General features: G+C 40.8%; 1 protein-coding gene across 14 annotated transcripts in view; it reads left to right on the top strand.

Moving 5' to 3' along the window:
• Positions 1-1,145: 1,145 nt before the first annotated feature.
• Positions 1,146-19,171, top strand: part of LOC121303795 (latent-transforming growth factor beta-binding protein 4-like) — a 36,756-nt gene continuing 18,730 nt past the window's right edge. For all 14 annotated transcript variants that reach the window (XM_041234588.1, XM_041234585.1, XM_041234587.1 and 11 more), the window contains exons 1-9: positions 1,146-1,568; positions 6,127-6,348; positions 7,597-7,823; positions 8,167-8,269; positions 12,801-12,869; positions 16,458-16,580; positions 17,693-17,857; positions 18,097-18,207; positions 18,558-18,710. In XM_041234588.1, coding sequence (XP_041090522.1) covers positions 1,328-1,568; positions 6,127-6,348; positions 7,597-7,823; positions 8,167-8,269; positions 12,801-12,869; positions 16,458-16,580; positions 17,693-17,857; positions 18,097-18,207; positions 18,558-18,710 — 1,414 coding nt within the window. In that variant the 5' untranslated portion in view covers positions 1,146-1,327. The remainder of the gene's footprint in view (positions 1,569-6,126; positions 6,349-7,596; positions 7,824-8,166; positions 8,270-12,800; positions 12,870-16,457; positions 16,581-17,692; positions 17,858-18,096; positions 18,208-18,557; positions 18,711-19,171) is intronic.

Below are 19,171 nucleotides of genomic sequence, written 5' to 3'. Positions count from 1 at the left end.
GTTCACCCCCAGGTCTCTGCTAAATATTAATATTAACTAATTTTGCTTCATAAAGTCAAATGAAACCATCTCAATAATTTGACATCAAAGTATTAAATTACTTTGTAGTTTTCCATATATGTAACAAAAAATGTACAAACAAAATTGACATAAATGTGTCATTTTGAAATCCAACATGAAATACTGTGCTACTATAATGGCTTCTGGTAGACTTTCACGATATCGTTTTGTTTCTTTGATTGCATGATGTTATTTAAAAGATAAACCTATGTTTAAATATTTAGTTTTAATTATGTCTCAAACCTAAAACTCTAGGTATTGCAAAACTGTTTGGCCAAAGCTCAGCTGGATTTGGTAAAAGATTTCCACGTTTTACCTGGAGGATGTGATAAATGGCTCACTATGTCAGCAGTGAGGCTGTAAATTACAGTAATTTAGAGTTGCTTTCAAACATGAAAACCCATCTGGCGAGGGCTTGCGTCCTCAGGACCGTGCCCAGTTTCAAACACTATTTACAGCCCCGGATCTCCGGTTCCTTCCTCTGCCAAGCGTCTGCAGGACCCAAGAGCGAAAGGAGTACTCTATGTATTTTTCGCCTGTGTTTACCTAGGTTGTTTTTTCAGGGGTTTTCTTACTAATGGCGTTAGTTAAAACCATTAGCAATACAGCTCTCAGAAGCACTGGCCATTTCTAAGACCACCTGTAAACCTTAACCTGTACCCTTGCAAGACGAAGCCACTCATGAAAAATGCAACTTAAACAAATGTAGTATTCCGTACATCCACTAGGGGCAGAGTGGGGAAGGTTAATGATGACATCAGGAATGGATCAAACTGCTAAGCAATGGGAGACTTGTTTCCAACCCTGCACTATAATGTCTAACCATGCAAAGTGGCAGCATTCTATTTTGCTTGGCAGAGAAAAGGTTAAAAGCTTTTCAGCATGGGCTAGTAGAAAAAAAAATGAAACGCCCCCCCCCCCCCCCCCCCCCCCCCCCACCCAAAAAAAAAATTGTAACAGCACCAGCACAGTGAAGGGTTAATAGTGCAGCATGATGGATGAGAACCCTTCCAAACATTGTGTTTGGACCTCAGCCCAGTCAATGCTTCATATACTGCTTCCAATTAAGTAGACAGGCATTCATTTCCAAGCAAGCTTTGAACCTTGCTTGCTTTCTTTTTTTCGTGCGTGTGTGCATGTGTGTGTGTGTGTGTCTGTGTATTTCTGTTTGGTCGTCATGTATTTTGGGAAAAGGGGAGCGACTCACAGCTAAGTCACAGCGGGTGAACAGTAAAAGAGAAAATTCTTCTCCGACGTTTCCTCTGGGATGAACAGAGACATGGACCTGCTTCGATCTGCCCTGCTGTTTTACTTCTTTGCCTTTTTCCCCTCCCCAGCCAGGAATCAAAACCCTGCGGGCGAACGCATTAAAGTGCTGTTCACTCCAACCATCTGCAAGGTGCGTTGCATCGGGGGTCGCTGTACCAACCACTGTGAGAGAGGCAATGTCACCACCGTCTATAGCTCTGAGAGGGGGCATTCAGCCCCTGGAGATGGCTTCAGAGTCTGTGAGTAGATTTTCATTTTCCTTACTATGATTAGATTGAAGGGAAAGCATCTGAACTTTTAAAAAAAAAAGTGAGAGAGAGAGAGAGAGAGATAGAGAGAAAGAGAGACTGTGATTGTCTTTGGTAATTTTCAGCAGCTGTGCAGAAAAAAGTGCATGGTGAACTGAACCCTCAGAAGAGGTTTTCTCTCTTGCCTTCTTTCTGTGTATTGTTTTTATAATTTACTTTTGTTTTTTAGTTTTTTTTTAAACTAGTTCTTCTGGCACTAGTCGTATTATGTTAGGGGGGTGCATATTTTAAAAGAACAAAAACAGATAAATTGATCGTTTAAGGGATAAATGTGCTTTGAATTAGTTTCACTGACAAACTCATTTTCAAATTTGTTTTTAGTGTGTCTCGCAAAGTACTTCAGTCGGAAAAGTCACCTTTTTTTTTTTTTTTTTTTTTGGTTTTGGTAAAACTTTTCCTGGTTTAATTTTATTGCCTGTCATGATTTTACATATCAATCTCGTTTCGTGTTGAAATTCTTAATTGCAGAACTACCCAGATTATCATAAATTCTTAATGATAATCTCAGATTGTCTTGTCTAGTTGGGGGAAAGTATTTAAAACTACACAGCAAGGCTTCATCAATCTGGCTCCTGGTATTTATAGACCCGGTTCATTATAAATCAGTAATTCTGGTTTCCTTCACTGTATTTTATCTATACACCTCTGCATACATGAAAGAACGTTTACAATAACTTTAACTCTATTCCTCGCTGTTCTTCACACTGTGTACGGCTGAGAAATTCCATGAAGTTGAGCATCAGGGCTGTTTGATTGAAGTTAAAAGTCACCTCTGTTTGACATTCAGCAAATTGCGCTTGTTAAACCAAAACATGTTCATTAGGGCATGTGTTTCCAGGGCTTGGTTTAGCAGAGAGAAAGCCAAGGCAAATAAGCTCGGCTGAAAGGAAAATGAATACTGCACACTGATAGATACTGTCAGCTCAACGACAATGAAACTGACTGTACTAGAGCCACAAAGGCAGGATTAGATTCAAATTATTATTATTATTATGTTTTGTTTGTTTTGTCTGTTATGCCACAGTGAAAATAGAAAGCACAGTTACATTGTGGTAAAGTGTGGTAAAAACCACAGTAAAGCCAAGCACTGTAGAAGTAAAATGAATGCTAACAAGTCCAAGTTTTATTTATAGTTGATCTTGTTTAAAGTTATAGAAGAAAAACATTTAGTGTAAACTATTGAAAGGTACATTTATGAGAAACAAAATCCAAGTAGACCAAGACTTCTCATGCATACCCCATATTAACATTTCCTATAGCAAAAGTACAGCGAAGTGTAAGAAAGCACAGATAATGCATAGAGAAGAACATTTAAAGAATATTGAGGCATGGTAAAGCGTACTAATAAACATGGCAAACAAGTGCATTGTATAACTATGGGAAACTGCAAAAAAGCTGTGGTAAACTTTTCTAACAGACAGTACACTGAATAAAGACAAGAGCTGAAACATTTGTCATAGTTTTATATTGTTTTGCCTTTGAGTTCTGTTTGCAAGTTTTGAAGTTAGGGCTGTAAAACTTAGGAGGTCGATTTGATTGACTGTTACCCTGCTGGGATAAACACCTTGTTTAGAAACATTTTACAGCACCTGGGAATGCATCTCTTTAATGTTAAAATAATCTAATTGGGAGGAAATCAGATTTGGTCGGTGTGGAATTGAGATACATGTCTGAAAGTAGTCATGGTTCAGTTTTGTATTAAGATCACAGTCCTCCAGACCACTGGTGCATTCCCCCTGTGTTTCCGAGCTGTGGGGCATGTGTCTTTGATTTGCGATGACATTTTTCAGAGTGCTAATGTTTCAGCTTCAAAGTTTCGGACCTTCTCAGGGAAGAGAAGTCTTTCCACATGCCTTCAGTTGGCCAGGAATGTCGTGATGCTTCCCCTCAACCCATTCCACATTCCGTGCATTTCCAACACAGGGGTGAATCATCAAGTCTGTATTAAGATCCTTCACTGTTTTGATTTCTTAATTAACCCTAACCTCTATTATTATTATTAATTAAGCATTTAGTAGACACTTGTATCTAAAGAGACTAGAAGGTGACTTATGCATCAACTGCTACTGCAGAGTCACTTACAATAGGACCTCGGTTTTACTTATCCGAAGGACGAAGCACTGTCAGCTTACTACAGCAACTTTAAAAAATACTTTGCCATTTTTATCATGCTATTCCTAGTGTGTAATAGTTATCACCGAAGGTGTGGGGTGTGGGTTTACATTTATACATGTATGAGAATATGTTTGTATTGCAGTCTATTACACTGTGCATGTGCGATGCCATGATCATGAGAAGTCTATAAACATTCTTCTGTAAAAATGGCACTGGGGCATTAAGAAGAGTTATATTGAGCAGGTTTCACTATTAGAAGACAGGACAGAGATTTCATTCAAGAGCTGGAATGGGCTCAAACGAGCAACACGTGCCAGAGTTGTTCTTCTATGTAGTTCGTTTTAGTTTTTGCAGAATAATGGACTTTTTTTCTTTTTTTAAACATTTGCATTGAATCTCATTGCACAATGAGCTTTCCCCCTTTTTCCAGCAATTGAAACGTATGCTCTGATCCTTCCAGTTGCGTTGCAAACAAACACTTTAAAAGAGGCAATAACAGCCTCTCCAAAAGAAATCACAGTAATGGCTTTAGAACTGGGCACACATGCAACCTCCACTGATGAACAGCGCCATTCCTTGCCAAGGTGGAGGCCTCCTATATCATCACAGGTAGAAGCCATGTTGGCAGTTTGGAGGGGCTGGGTGCTGAAACATGCTTTCTGCTGAGCTCTGGGGCAGGAAAACCCAGTTCAGCCCCTCAGAGGAAGGGCAGAGCACTGAAATTGAATGATCCATGTGGATTTTGGATGGGTTTCAACTCCAGCTCAGAAGGACAAAAGGGGGCACCAAAAGGTTCAGATGTTTAATGTGTGAGGGCCTGGGAGAAGACTGCACCCTCCGCGGCACAAGATTCTCTTGTTGCAGGCACTTTGAGTCTCGGCTAAATAGATTACTCCCACAGCTCTCCCTCCTCAGCATTTGCTTGCTTGGCCTTTAGACTGTACCTGCTTTTGTCTCCAACTTGTCCGTACACAGAACCTTCAGCTAGAGATTTAATCAGGTCAAGCTAACCTCAACACTATGAGTTCCTTAAAATAAAGACCATCTCAGAAATCTACCCATATTACCTAGAGTTGCCTACAGCGGACTCAAAAAGACTAGAAGACATCAGAGAAGCAACACATATAAAAAAAAAAGTCCCATCTTTAGTCTCCTATTTATGTGAAGACACACATACAGCTTGCATTGCAAGGCACAAAGAGGACATTATCTCAGCTTTTTTAAGTCAAAATTACGAGAAGCGAGAATAAAGGCGTTCTGGCATAAATTGTACCACCTGAGAGAATGGAAGATATACTGTAGCATTCATGCTGGGAGCTGGTCTTCATACGTCAGGCTTTGGTAACAAACTCAGCTTTTCCAATTTTATTAATACCCTTTTCATAAGAGCTCTCAATATGGGCAGCTTCTGCCGAGAAGACGGCAATTAAAAAGGATCTGGTAATGGAAACGATATCCTGAGGCTGGTGTACGATACAATTGGGTAGTCTGGAACCCTGCACGGATCTGGGACATGCCCAAGCCATTTTCTAACTGTCGCAAGAAGGTTTCTAGCTATTCATTTACTCCAAGGGATTGCAATTCATTTTCTGGCATACCTTAAAGGTGGCTAAACACATTGATTACAAGACAAAGTGCAATGACTCATAGCACCCCTGGAGTTGTTTGCGAGTGGAGAGAAGTTTGGAAACCAGTTGCCAGATTAAATTCCAGCAATTTCCGTTTATCATGGGTTAGAAGTGGCAAAGAGTCCCACTTGTGAAAAATGAATTTTCGAAAATGGCTTTGAATTAAATATCATTCTTCATACAACTTGAAATATCCTTCTAGATAGAGGCGTGACTGAATGTGACTGACTGTTTACCTTCTGAAAAAGCAATCCTGGTTTAAAAACCTTTTAACAAATTTGGTTTGCTGAAACTACATTTTAGATCAGACTGTAAAAACAGAAAGTAATTACACTAATGAGGGTAACACTTTACATCAAGTGCCTCTCATTACTGTGCATTTACATAGCAGTTACTTAGCAAATACATGTGAGCTGAGACATAATTACAATGTTACTATGCATAGTTACAATGTACGTCATGTGTTAATAATGTATGCACAATATTTGTAAGTACACAATTGTATCAGGAAAGGGTTGGGGTTATATTGTGCAAAGAGATTAACACACTAAGTACACTGTAGAGTGCAATTATGTGTAAGTACACATGTATTTACTAAGTATGATGTAAATATACAGTAATTAAAAATGCTTAAATTGTTACCCTAATATGCTTTAAGAATATGTATAGTAAACCACAAAAACGTTGACAGCAGCTGTTAACCAGCTTGAACCCAGGAGATGAGCTTTGTGTTTTGTTTTTTCCAGTCTTATGCCCGCTGCTGTGTCAGAATGGCGGAATTTGTATGCAGAAGGACCGCTGTCTCTGCCCCCCGAATTTTACAGGGAAATTCTGCCACATCCCGGTCTCCTCCTCAACCAATGAGATTGAAGGGGCAGCCCAGAATGAAGCGGCATCTTCCAATAAGAAGGGACTGACCCAGTCTGTGTACACCCTCCCACTGCACAGCCACCAATCACAGCAAAGTGGTAAGAGCCTGGCTGCTGTGATGTCACTAAAGCTGAGGGAACACGAAGCCAAACTTAGTTTCAGGTTTCAGAAGTTTTGCATCACCTATAGTTTTAGGATTGAGACAATTAAAAAGAAATATGAACATAATTGATATATTTTATTTAACCTCATGTAATCAAATAAACCTTTGGCCATAGCTGGAGCTCCAAGTGGTCCCCTTCACCAGCAGAGGTTATAAATCTGTGCCTCCTTAATCAATTTGGGAACTGGCATGTGCCAATGTTCTCAACTGGGAATGCGAATGCACAGCCAAGTCCTCGTGCCAGAAGTCCTGTTAACAGAATGTTGAATCATCAATCACAGAGTAAGTGTCAAGGGCGATCCTATTTATGGCAGACTTCCAGAACAAGCCAGAAACTCAAACTCTGCCAATATGCTTGTCTTACTATATTTCTTACACGCCCTTCTTACTATTTCAGTTAGGAGGTTTGGGCGATTGTGCATCTCGATTGACTCTTTTCAGATGTCCCAATACCTTTGCAGCCATTGTCTTCCCCTGCTATGCTCCAGCACTGCACTTACAGTACTCTGAGCAGCAGCTTCAGGTTCAGAATCTTCCACAATGTGTCTGTTTCCGTTCCCAACAGTATCTCGGGACAACAGCAAGATTAACTTGTCTACGAAGTTTTTCTTTTCCTTTTTTTTTTTTGGTGTTTTCAGAAAGAGTTGTTTTCTTTCAATCTGAACAGACTGCCGGTTATTTGGAAATGTCACTTCCTAACGCGTGCACAAAAGGCATCTCTGTCCCGTGTCGCAGCAGAGGTTACTCTGGCACGACCAGACTGTGTGAAATACTTAGGAGACAGTTAAGAGACTGACCATTTTACTAAACAACCTGGGAAAAAAAAAATAGCCTAGAAGAGGCTGAGCTCAGACCTAATATCTGCATTGAATGTTTTTGTAAAAAGAGGAGGCATGTGTAAAAGGCTTTGAAGAACAACCAACGCCAAATGCTGCACTGCTAAATGTTACTTGTTTGAGGCTCAATTCCAGTAGCTACCATTTTAGCAGCTGAATAATAAGCTATCAATTTTGCAATAGAAGCTTGGAATAAATCAAAATTGTTATGCAGCCATAACCAGTGGAAAAAGGAGGCTAGTAGGCTGTTTAAAAAATGAACATACATGGAACATTCCCTTTATATTTAAAAGTATGCATTTGATCTTCAATTACCTCATGTTGTAGAATGTCGTTCTTTCCAACAGGAGGCTCGGAGGTGGTGAAGGTGCATGTGCAGCACCCCCTAGAGGTCAGCGTGAACATACATCAGGTGCAGCGTGTGAGAGAGGGGCCGGTGCAGGAGCAGGGCGATGCCAGCACACACAGGAGGGTGCCGGTGCCCAGGATCCAGGCTCAGACCATCCGTGGAGACTCCAGCTACTCAGAGTCATCCGGATTCGGATATTGCTTCCAAGAAGTCCGGAACGGCCAGGTGAAACAGCAGCATGAACCGCGCCTTTAAAAAAACAAAAACAAGACACAACTGGGGTTCCTCCGTCACGCAATCGAAGCAATGATTGGATGTCAAGTCATGTTAAATAAATAGCGCAATATCTGGAATAGAGTAAGACCCCTACATAAAATGGTCAACTCTATAAAATAAAGTTCTCATTTGTGATTGACTATGTGGGCAGGAGGGCGGGGGTATAGACAGTAGTAATGAAGGAAATCCCCTTACAACAGCTCGGTCTTAAATTGGACCATGATTGGACCCCCCCTACACAACTGCATTCAGCATTTTAACTCTCTCTCCTCCTCTCCTTGTCGCCCTCCAGTGCAGCTCCCCTCTGCCTGGACTGAGGACACAGGAGATCTGCTGCCTAGGTCAGGGGAAGGCATGGGGCATCAGTGAATGTGCCCTGTGTACATCCAACCAGGGTAGGTCTCCACTGCACTGCAGCAAACAGGGGGTACTTCCAAGAATGTTTTACCTATAGCTTGCATTGAACTGACTGGCACTACAGTAACTCTGTACTGAGAAGCAATGGTAGCACATGAACCTTAGAAAGATATTGAGGTTCTGTTAGAATGTTCTGCAGGGATACCTGCTTAAAAAACACCAGCCATGCTTTCACGGCTCTGTTTTCCAGTAGATATTTTTGAGATAGATGCCATATTATTTATTTATTTATTTATTTATTATTATATAAAAATGCATAAAGAATTGCAGTACAATTAAGAGCAAGATACAAAATACAATGACTTCTGTTCTAATATGAGCATATCTTAAAATAGCACGATGCCTAATCACCTTCAAGTTTTAAGTACTAGATTCTACCATACATAACACAGAAGATATTTTATAGTTTATAAATAGTTTACTCTTCTGTGAAGGATTTCTACAACAAGTACAGTTTGTCATTTTGCTACCAAAACACTCGTTAACAGACAAGAACAGGACAAAACAGCACTAACCAGAACTAAAAAGAGAACAAACTGACTCATTTTTACCCTATTCAATTTACACTGGCGTCGTAGAATCACATGGGTTACCGTTTCAAATACGAACATGAAACAAAAATGAGAATGGTCCTGCAAGAAAATGACAGCTAGAAGGAACTCTTCAGGTCCCGACCGATCATTCAGCGCTCGTTGCTCGTCTGTGTGCACAAGTATTCTGCAGCCTGGCCCCCACTGCTCCACTCAGATTCGGTTTTACTTCTCTATCCTGTAATCCTCGAGAGTAAAGCTTTTAACTTGAAGATGTAAGCCCTCGAAGCGTTACACACAAGACTCAAAGGAATTGAAAAGTTTAAATACAGATCAGGATTCAAATTAAGTTTAGGGGGTGCTTGATTAAAAATCAGGGAAGACAAAATTGCTATTAACACCCCCCCCCCCCAGAAAAATAATAAAACATTGAAAAGTAGTACAAGTTTGCACTAAAAGAATGAGGCTCTCTGCATTCCAAGCGGTCAACAGAACTTTTGTTGGACAACAACTAGACTTGTAAAGCGGCAGTCCATTTGGAAAACAAATTAAGCTATTAAACTGTCCAGCTGCACTCCTGCATTGTACTCATCTCTCCAGTGTGTACTCAATGCTGGACAAAGTACTTGTGTTGTTAGTCAGTGTGGTACATCTGTAGCTTCTTTCAAAACCCTACATAAGAACCGGTGTATGCAGTGCCAGATTCGCCTGTTTCCTCCTTGGTGAATCAGTAAGACCATAAATGATTCAGCTTTTTAAAAAACACCTTTGTGAAGGTTTGATCGTGCTGGACAAAGGCAGAAAGTAGCAAGTGCTGAAACACTTCAAAAATCTTAACCATGCAGAAACAAAATCTGCCCAACAGGCTTCCAACAAAATCACTCTACGCAGCAAAGCAGGAGAGCACAAGGACAGCTCCCTGGAGTCCAAAACCGAACCAGCTGCCTCACAAACGGCCAAGCTTAAATACAGGTGGGCTAGGCTAAATTGGCAATCAATTAATCAATCCAGCCTGACCAGCTGCATTCATGTGAAAACTAGCAGATCATTAAGGCTCAAAATTAACTTTATCCTAGGAAATATATAACTTTATAAACTAATAATGTATTAAAAATCACAAAAATAAACACCATCACACTCTAACGATCTGCAGTTATGAAACCCACGCCTTTATAAGGGTGCAGAGCACTGATTCCAACTTACTAATAGCAACGCCAGAGTCCAAAGCCAACCTTTTATGGAGAAGATTGAGTAGACCCATGGGAACCAGGGAGCAGACTGCGTATTTGTCCTGTTTTCCAGGCTGTGTAACGGTTTTTCCTTTGTAGTTTCCAATCAGTCAATGGTCAGGCTGGTCTGTCAGGACTATTAATACCAGAGGACCTTGCTGTGCAAAACTCTTAAATGCTCTGCATATCAGTAGTTGCTATATATATATATATATATACATCATGGAGATATTTCCTCACCCGGGCACAGAGAACCTGATTTTGGCAGACGTAACTAGGCTTTCCATATTTGTCAAATATTTTTGTAGGCTGCATCCCATCACTAGTCTGGCATCAGAAACTCATTATAGTTTATAGCAATGATAGTTTATAAAACAAGCAGCAAAAATTGTGAAAATACAAATCCTTTTACTATTACTTCAAAGGGGACAGAGCAAAAATTGTGACAGTAAGCAGAGTTGACTTCACCAGTAACCTGGAAATAAGCATTAGAATACAATTTGCATTGAAACACTCAAGTGTTAATATAACAAACATGCTTGCATTTTTCCTATGGAACAAGATCCCCTGTACCAGGTGTTACATTCATTACAATAGCAATCAATTCTACTGTGTCTTTACAGTCAGAATACTATACTAATATACCGTACATGTATTGCACAGTAACAATACCCTTCCTTGATTTCCATTATATTCCAATGCAGTTATAAAAAGCAGAGAACGACATGAGCAGAAGTGATAGCAAGCAGTTTGATTATAGTTTAAACCCTAAACGATCACAGGAAAAAGATAAGAGAAAAAGTTTTAAAGCCAAAAGCACCATTATCAGAGTATTATGAGCAACAAACTGCAAAACAGACCATCATTTCTTAGTTTTATTCCCAAATATTTTTTTGTGTTTGTTGATACCGTAACCTTGGGTAATGGGTTTTAACAGTGAACCAGCAGCGAAAGCTTAACCTTGCTGTCTGGTGGTGGTTTAAGAGCCTTACCCAACAGGGTATTAAATTAGGTCTTAACTCATTTAAAAGACCCCTCTGGGTTGACACCATTGAGGGCATGCAGTTAAAGTCAAGGCTCCCCACAGCTTTCTCTGGCCGAGACAGTCTGTCCTGCAGGGGCCGCATTAGCACATAATCTGTAACGCATAAGAAAAGCAAATGAACAGCTGGTGTACCTGGATCTAATCAGCAGATCTGTTTAGTATTTTGTGTAGAACACTGACCCAGTTTTGAAACTTTTTCTGCTGTTCGATCATGTGACGTCCGTAGAGAAAGTCAAACAAGGTATAAAGCGCAACGAAAGGCATGGCAAAGCCCAGAGAGGATTGGTAAAGAATACCAAAAAATGGTAAGCCACAGTTAACTATAACCAGTATAAAGAAATACAGAATATATTTAGATATGAAATATATTTCTTAAAGATATTAAAGATACTTGATAATAGAGATGAATATTTTTTATTGACAGAGTCAAGAAAGAAAGAAAGAAAGAAAGAAAGAAAGAAAGAAAGAAAACAAAAAACTACAAATTATAAACGTAGGAAAGTTAGATAAGGATTTTCACATGTGGAGTACACCTTGCTTCTACACACCTGTAAATACTTAAACAGGCAAGAAAACACACTTTAATTCCTAAAATGCCAGCGGTCTGCGTGCCTGTGAGACAATTACCTGGATTTTTTTTTTTTTTCCATTAGGGGCTGGTCACCAGATATGAAACTAGAGAACTATAGGGTCTTTTCAGACTGTGCTACTTTGTAGTGTTAACAAGATTCGACACACCTGCTTGCATTTCTTATTGCTCTTGACACAACTTCTTAAACAAAAAGAAACAAAGGCATTTTGAATTGGAAAGGACCGCAGCATGGGGTGGGGATAGGGTTAATAATGCCCTCTGGTGTTTGATCTGCTCTGGGAATACGATCGCCCTGGCTAAAAATGATACCTGCTAATTGTAAGTAAGGCTGTGAATACCTGATAAACACAGCACAACTGAAAATCAAAAACTGTGGTTTTTGCGGTGTAATATAGTAGCACTCTTATTTTACAATTAGCTTTAGTGTGCTGTTTTTTATTTATTTATTTGTGTGTGTCTCTGCTTTAATTGGGCAGCTTCATTCAAAATCTAAAGCTCTTTGGGTCTAATCCCTAAAAATGAAAATCGGCAGGTGACATATGACCCCCGGCAGTGAAAGGGTTACCCTGCACAACCTGGCAGTTTTCTGAATGGTTTGACATTTGGAATCGCTCAGTAATAAATTATACTTTGAATTAAGTTGGCAGACAACCGTAGGGGCTCTGGTGACATTTCAATGACTGACAAACTGCCAGAACTTTATAATGCTTTGGTTATATTTTATACCAGTGAATTAATAGATGTTAGAATCTACTTGGAATGCAGTGGTCATTACGCTACATACAAATTCCCTCTAAGAAAAGATCCTCAATCTTTAAAACAGCCTGCATCACCCAGACCATAATATAACCCTAAAAATAACTTTATCATTTACAAAGACATTAAGGGTTATGTGAACATTAGTATACTCTGCAGCAGCCATTACCTGTCGATAATTGAAGTTTGATTATTTTGGAAGTAAAGAGTTCCAGATCACTACTGTATGTCTTGATAACATTTGTAGTTTTGCATCCCATTCATCAAGGTCATGTTTTCTGCAATGCACTTCCACAGTGCTCTGTCTCTCCTGTATGGAGAGTGACCCAGTGAAGTAACTGGAGTTTTTGCCCTCAGGGAGTGGTGCTGGTGTGGAGGGAGGCTGTCCGAAGGGTTTTGAGAGGATCAATGGAACACAGTGTGTGGGTGAGTTACCTTTTTTCATGTCTGTAGATTGGACTCGATACTCTACTGGACTCAGTACACGTGACAATATAAGAATGTGGCAATAGTTCATTTCTTCAAATATGCTCTATGGTGGTTCAAGTAAAGATGAAACAAGTTTGATTGATTGATTGATTGATTGATCAAATACACCCTTGTCCATTCACCCAACACTCTGATTATGAGCTTTTATTGTGCGCTGTTAAAAGAGCCAAGAGACATCTGGTTTGCGAAAGACAGGTGCTCTGAATGCTGACAGCTTAACCTTTACTAGACTTAAATGTTTTTACTGGAACAGAGAATTTTGGAACCCAGCAAAATGGAACTAATACATTACCCGTGGCGCAGCATTAGAACCAGTGTATTTACATTGGAATCCATTCGGAGAACTGGATCATATAACCAGCTCTCTTTACTCCAAAACCAGTGTGTTTCAAATATGTTTTTGTTCAACCAAAAGGCAGACAGGCTTCAGTTAGCCCAACATGTTAGCACTGAAACCGCTACACCTCAAGCGTCGGACTGTGGGAAAACACAGAAATGTGCACAGGAGGCCTCTCGTCTTTGATTTAGTCAAATTGGGAGTAATTTTAATCTCTGTTGAAGCCGAGAAGTTGCTGGCTCTTTTGGGAATAATTCATATCTGATGGATGGAGAAATCTCCAGCAAGCAGCAATGCAGGCAGCCAAGGAATTCCTTTTTCAGACTGTATAATATGAGGTCAGCTCAGGAGGAGAGTAATGCATTTCGCAAGGGCTGCAATGTTAGTAATTGCCTGTGACACTGCTGGGTGTATTGCACAGCGCAAATGATTTCAATATTTGTTTATGAAGGTAACTAATATGTACCCCCTGTTTCAAATCCTTTTCAGGGCATGCAGTTCAGTGCTATGGGTTAATCGACACAGACAAAAGGATGCATGGTTTATTCTTGGTTGAACCGTGACAGACCATGCTTGGTATAAGACACAACAGCCAAGCCATATTCATACACAGTTTAATTTTTATAAACCAGTAACATTGCATTACAGACCCATCCTATTGCTCTGAATGGATGTGTGGAATCGATAATTGCTATCTCATTTTATCTTTCTTAACGGCATTCTCTGCTGGGGTCAATTCCAATTAGCAGGTTGGTAATTATAACAGCAGGACTGTAACTGGAATTAAACAGCACTGCATTGGAATTGGAATTGGAATTGGAATTGAGCTGTTGCAGAGAGCTGTGAGGTGGATCTCTCATGTAGAATGCAGGCTGTAGTCTGGGTCTTTGTTCCTAACCTTTTCAAGAGCATTACATTTACAGGATCTTTAGAGGGCAATTTGCCCTTTTAAGGCTGGCAGTTTAGCTGGGACTTTAATAACTAATTAAAGCAGTCACAGCTTTAAAAAAAAAAAAAAAAAAAAAAAACTTACTGTATAGAGTGATATCATTCCTCTTCAATCCCTGGCTTTTTGTGTTACGGTCCAATTAGATTTGATTAAAGCGAACAAGCATATTAAAATAAATATAGATGGATTACCTCAAACAGGGGAGGGTTAGTTGTAGAATATGCAGTACTGTAGTCACAGCACAAGAAATGGTCTGCATTTTACTAAACGTTTGCAAATGTTTAAAAATGTCCTGTTTTATGGGGTTCTTGCAAATAGTTGAATCGTTTACTAGGGTCCTCATTCAAAAAATTCTGCCTGTCTGTCTCACTCTACATGACGAGCTAGCCTCTACAGATGTTTTTGTATTTCGATGCACTGTAAACCAGTAAATGAATATTGTGAGTCCTGGGTGTGCTAAACGAGATCTACTTTCATAAGAAAATGCGTCTCACAGTTCAGACGGCAAAGAGGTTTTGCACAGGAGGTTGAAACGCTTAATTACTGTCTTTCCTGTAGAACAAACGTATTACCATAACAATAAACATACGTCTGCTTGACTGTGCTGCCCGGCAATTGTATGGTGAGCAGTTAAAGTTATCTCCTACCCACACAGTCTGCAGACAAACAGGTTACTGGTGGAAAAGTGGAACAAATCTTTTTGGATCTGGGAAAAGTTTCCTGAAAACAGACACGAGACTTCATGGAGAGTGAAGCAATGTGCGTGAAATGAAAAAAAAAAAAGAAATATAGGAAGGATTAATTAAAAAGAATCTTTCGGGGGCGCTGTGTCATCTGAAAGCGGGCATTGTTCTCCATTGTTCGCTGTGCCTGGAGCGCTGGGCTGAGTGAAAGGCTAGCTGGGGCCAGTTCTGGAACACAGGAGAGAGTTGGAGCCAAGCCACGCAGCCCTGTCCCAGGAGAGACAGACAGCTTCTCTGCGGAGGCACGCTGGCCTGTGTGCCAGCCAGCTCGCTTTCACAATCCCCCCCTGTTTGGGGCCCTCGACTGGGCCGACGAGGTGCAGGGCTAAGAGGCATAGTCGGCTAATTCCCTTGCCTCTCATGCTTCCTGGAAGCAGCGGGCTCAGCCTGGCTAGGGCCTCGGGACACATCACAAAACAAACCGCATTCAATTTTGTCCCAGGACTAAATCGATTTATAAACAGGGAATACTGAATGCTGCCAGATATGATCTGGACTGCTGATTTGAGCTACTGACAAAATAGGTTGGTTTTCTGCAACCCGCACTTAAACCCCTACCCAAAAAATGTCCTGTCTAGTATATATTATAAGTCACGTCCCCACTGGGACCTATTAGCACCAATTTGACTTCTAATTTCGCTGACAGTGTAGATCTCACACTTAGAATTTCAACGATAAAGCATTCCAGATTTTTAAACCACAACAGGCTCTATAAAAACAGATTATGCACGTTAGCATCAGAGTTCCGTCTGTTTTTTTTTTTTTCAATTCAGCTTTATTGGCTTAAAAAAGTGTTGCCTCTTATCAAGTTCAGAGTGTACTTTCTCTTGCACTCTTTGTATGACACAGTAAAGAGAATGAAATACACTGTATGAAATACACTAGGTGCTAATGGATTACTAAACTCAGCCAGCCAGGACCTCCCTTGTACATCAAGGGCATTCTGCAGTAGGAAGGTCAACTAGTCTGGTGAATGGCAGAAAGCAACAGTAATGATATCAGGCTGCTGGTACTAACATTTTACTTTCCCTGGGTTTTGGCTGCAATGCACTGAGCCTCTTAAAGCTGGATAATGCTGTATAAGCCACATTAATTGGCCAAAGGTTTGACCCACTCTGTGCTTTTATAACTAAGTCAAGGAAAAAAGTTACACAATGGCATAAAAGCTGTGTGCTTTTTTTTTGTGAAATGGCAGTGTAACTTTCACATATGCTGTTGACATGCAAAAAAAAAAAAAAAAAAATGCATTAAAAGAGATTAGTGTATCGTTAAGCTGAGTGAACACCAAAGCCACTTTTTCAGGAACAGTGGCTTGAAACCTGGTTGCAGGAGACCTAGTTGCAGGCAATGTTGCTGTATCAAACCCCAAGACTCCCCTGGTGTGCCGTTCAGTCTCCTGAAACCGAGATTTCCAAGCCACAAAGTGGCTTTGTGTTCCCTCAGCTTCAAAACTCCTAAGTGGAGTGGTAACTGAAATGCGTTTCCCTCCCGTGCAGATGTTAACGAGTGCTCGCTGCCCGGGTTCTGTCAGAACGGGGAATGCATCAACACACGAGGAAGCTACAGCTGTGTCTGCAAGACAGGCTACATACTGGATGCTTCTCAAGGTCGCTGCATTTGTAAGTAAACCGCTGTTGTGAAGAAGAGATGCATTTGCACACGCGCTGGAAGCCAATGCAATGTGGAGGGGTGTTATTCAGCATTTGTGACTTTACCCCACTCTACTGCTAAGCAAGATTCAAGTTCACGGGTTTAACTTAGCAGAAGCTGTTTCTTTTTATAGCCCTGCTAGGCCATTCTGGCTAAACTGAGTAAGCCGACCCCTTTGCCACCCAGATTGGCACGGGTAGTTTGACAGCCCAATTCACACTGGATGTGAGGACTTCACAAACCTGATGTCTAGTTAACTAGGTGTTGGAGATCCTTAAAAGGTCGGGCTTGCTGGGTGTATGCGGATTACTATTACAAAAGTGTTAAGACTTACAGCTTCCAAATCCAGTGTGTTGCCATTGCTAATAGTTCTGCTAGGGTTTTCCAGGATTATAATAGGATGCCAATAGCACATTCAATCTTTGATCAGGGATCATTATAAAGTCAAGAGGTTTTTATTTATTTATTTATTTTTGTCATGTAAGTTATGGTTGAGCTTCAATTTGCTGCTTCTATCCTTATGCTAAAACCCATTAATAATCAAAATGCCACTTTCTTAATAAATCTGATGCCCACTGTTGTTCCTAAGAATTTATGTTCACACCACAATGCAAAACACTACCTTAAAATCATTATATATGCACAAACAATTGTACAAAAAAGAATAGCATGCATTTCTGTTCTTATGGCAGGACTGCAGCGATGGAAATGAGACTCCCATGGCATAGCAGTTTGACCCATTCCTGGTTTTACAAGGAGTTTAATAGGACTCACCTGAGCTTGTTACCTGTACCCTGAAGCTGACCAAGCTCATATCAAAACCTGGAATGGGTAATACTGCTATGCAAGAGTCTTATTGCCATCCCTGGGAATACTTACATTACAAACACCCATCAGATTATTCGTCAGGTCAGTTATTTTCCAAATGCTGGGATCACAGAGTTATAAGAATGGCAGCACTGTATTTCAAACTTTGCCCGCTCAGGTATTGATCGGTTGTGTTGGTGTGTGTGTGTGTGCCTCTGTGTGTGTGTGTGTGCGTGCGTGTGTGTCTCTGTGTGTTTGTGTGTTTGCTCTGCAGCCCACATGGTGATCTCAGAGTTGAAGGGGCAATGTTACAGAATCCTGAAGATGGGGTTCTGCACGCTGCCCATCCTAAGGGACATCACCAAGCAGATCTGCTGCTGCAGCAGAGTGGGCAAAGCCTGGGGCCGGACCTGCGAGAGGTGCCCGCCCTTCGGATCAGGTGAGCGGGCACGGGGCACGGCCGCACTGCAAACACATTACCAAGGACGGAAATAAGACTCCTGTTGCTGTTAAATGACATGACATGTGCATGCTTTTGAATACCTCTTAGCATGATATCTGTACAGTATATTCTCAAACTGTATAGCTCTTTCCCTCAGTCTGGGCTTTAGAAAGAGACACCACAGTGTAGTGGCAACAGGCTCAGGTGCATCTTACTCATTTTATTTTTCTTTGCAGAGGAATTTAAGGAGATTTGCCCAGCAGGGCCAGGTTACCACTACTCAGCTTCCAGTGTTAAAATCAACCAGGAGCGGCAAACTCCAGTGGCGCCCCCTAGAGACCAAAAGCGTGAGTACAGTGCACATCTTAACCGATATACTGTATATCAACGTAAAGCAAATCGTACTGCTAACACTTCCTGGAGTGTCAAAGTTTCTAGATGGCGCTGTGCATGTGACTAGGCTGCTGCTATCTGGTAACGTACCTTGTTTGTTGTTTATCGGCTTACCAAGTACTGCTATGTACACACATAAATACTGAGTCATTGAAGAAAAAAAGGATTAAAAGGAGGGAGGCATGCAGCTTGGCATCTGTTAACAAAAAAAAGCTATTTAACACACTGAATGCAAAAGCAAGTCAGATACAGGTTGTATCAATTTGGTCATGCATGGGTATTTTTTTCTCTTTTTTACTTACAGCCCCTCTGACTCTTAATGTGGGCAACGAGAGAGAGGTGAGGCTGCCACCGAGAACAGAGAGACCAGTGCAACTAATCCAACCAGTAAGACCAGTACAACCAGTACAGACATCCACCGTCACCACCATTACCCACGCTGCAACACGTGCCCCAGGTACACAGTGTCTGTTTGTCTGTCTGATTGATCTACAATACAGGGTCGTTAGAAAACACTGCCTTTTGTGAATGCGCTGTCCCTCACACAAATGATTCACTTGTGTACTGTACTATATAAAAGCTGCATTTCCCTGTTTGAAGTCAGTCACAATGTCACTGTAAGGCAACAGATCTGATTGGCTTTGATAGAGGGCTGGCAGTAGAAGCTCAGTTGGCAGGTGCTTCTCTACCCAAGCCTACAGCTATTGCCAAAGGTTTTGCATCCCCTATAAAAGTAGAATGAAACATGTTGAATAATATTACATTAACATGCTGAATTACACACTGTTTTGTATTTTTCCATATAGTTTACGAAAACCGACAAATTAAAAAATATGACATTTTGAAACATGAAATACTGTACTACTACAATGGCTGCCGGTAGACTTTTGCGATATCATCTTGTCGTTTCTTTGATTG

Source organism: Polyodon spathula, chromosome 35 (assembly GCF_017654505.1).
Source record: "Polyodon spathula isolate WHYD16114869_AA chromosome 35, ASM1765450v1, whole genome shotgun sequence".
Classification (NCBI taxonomy): domain Eukaryota; kingdom Metazoa; phylum Chordata; class Actinopteri; order Acipenseriformes; family Polyodontidae; genus Polyodon; species Polyodon spathula.
Note: the sequence above shows the minus strand (reverse complement) of the source record. Positions and strands in the feature narration are given on the sequence as shown.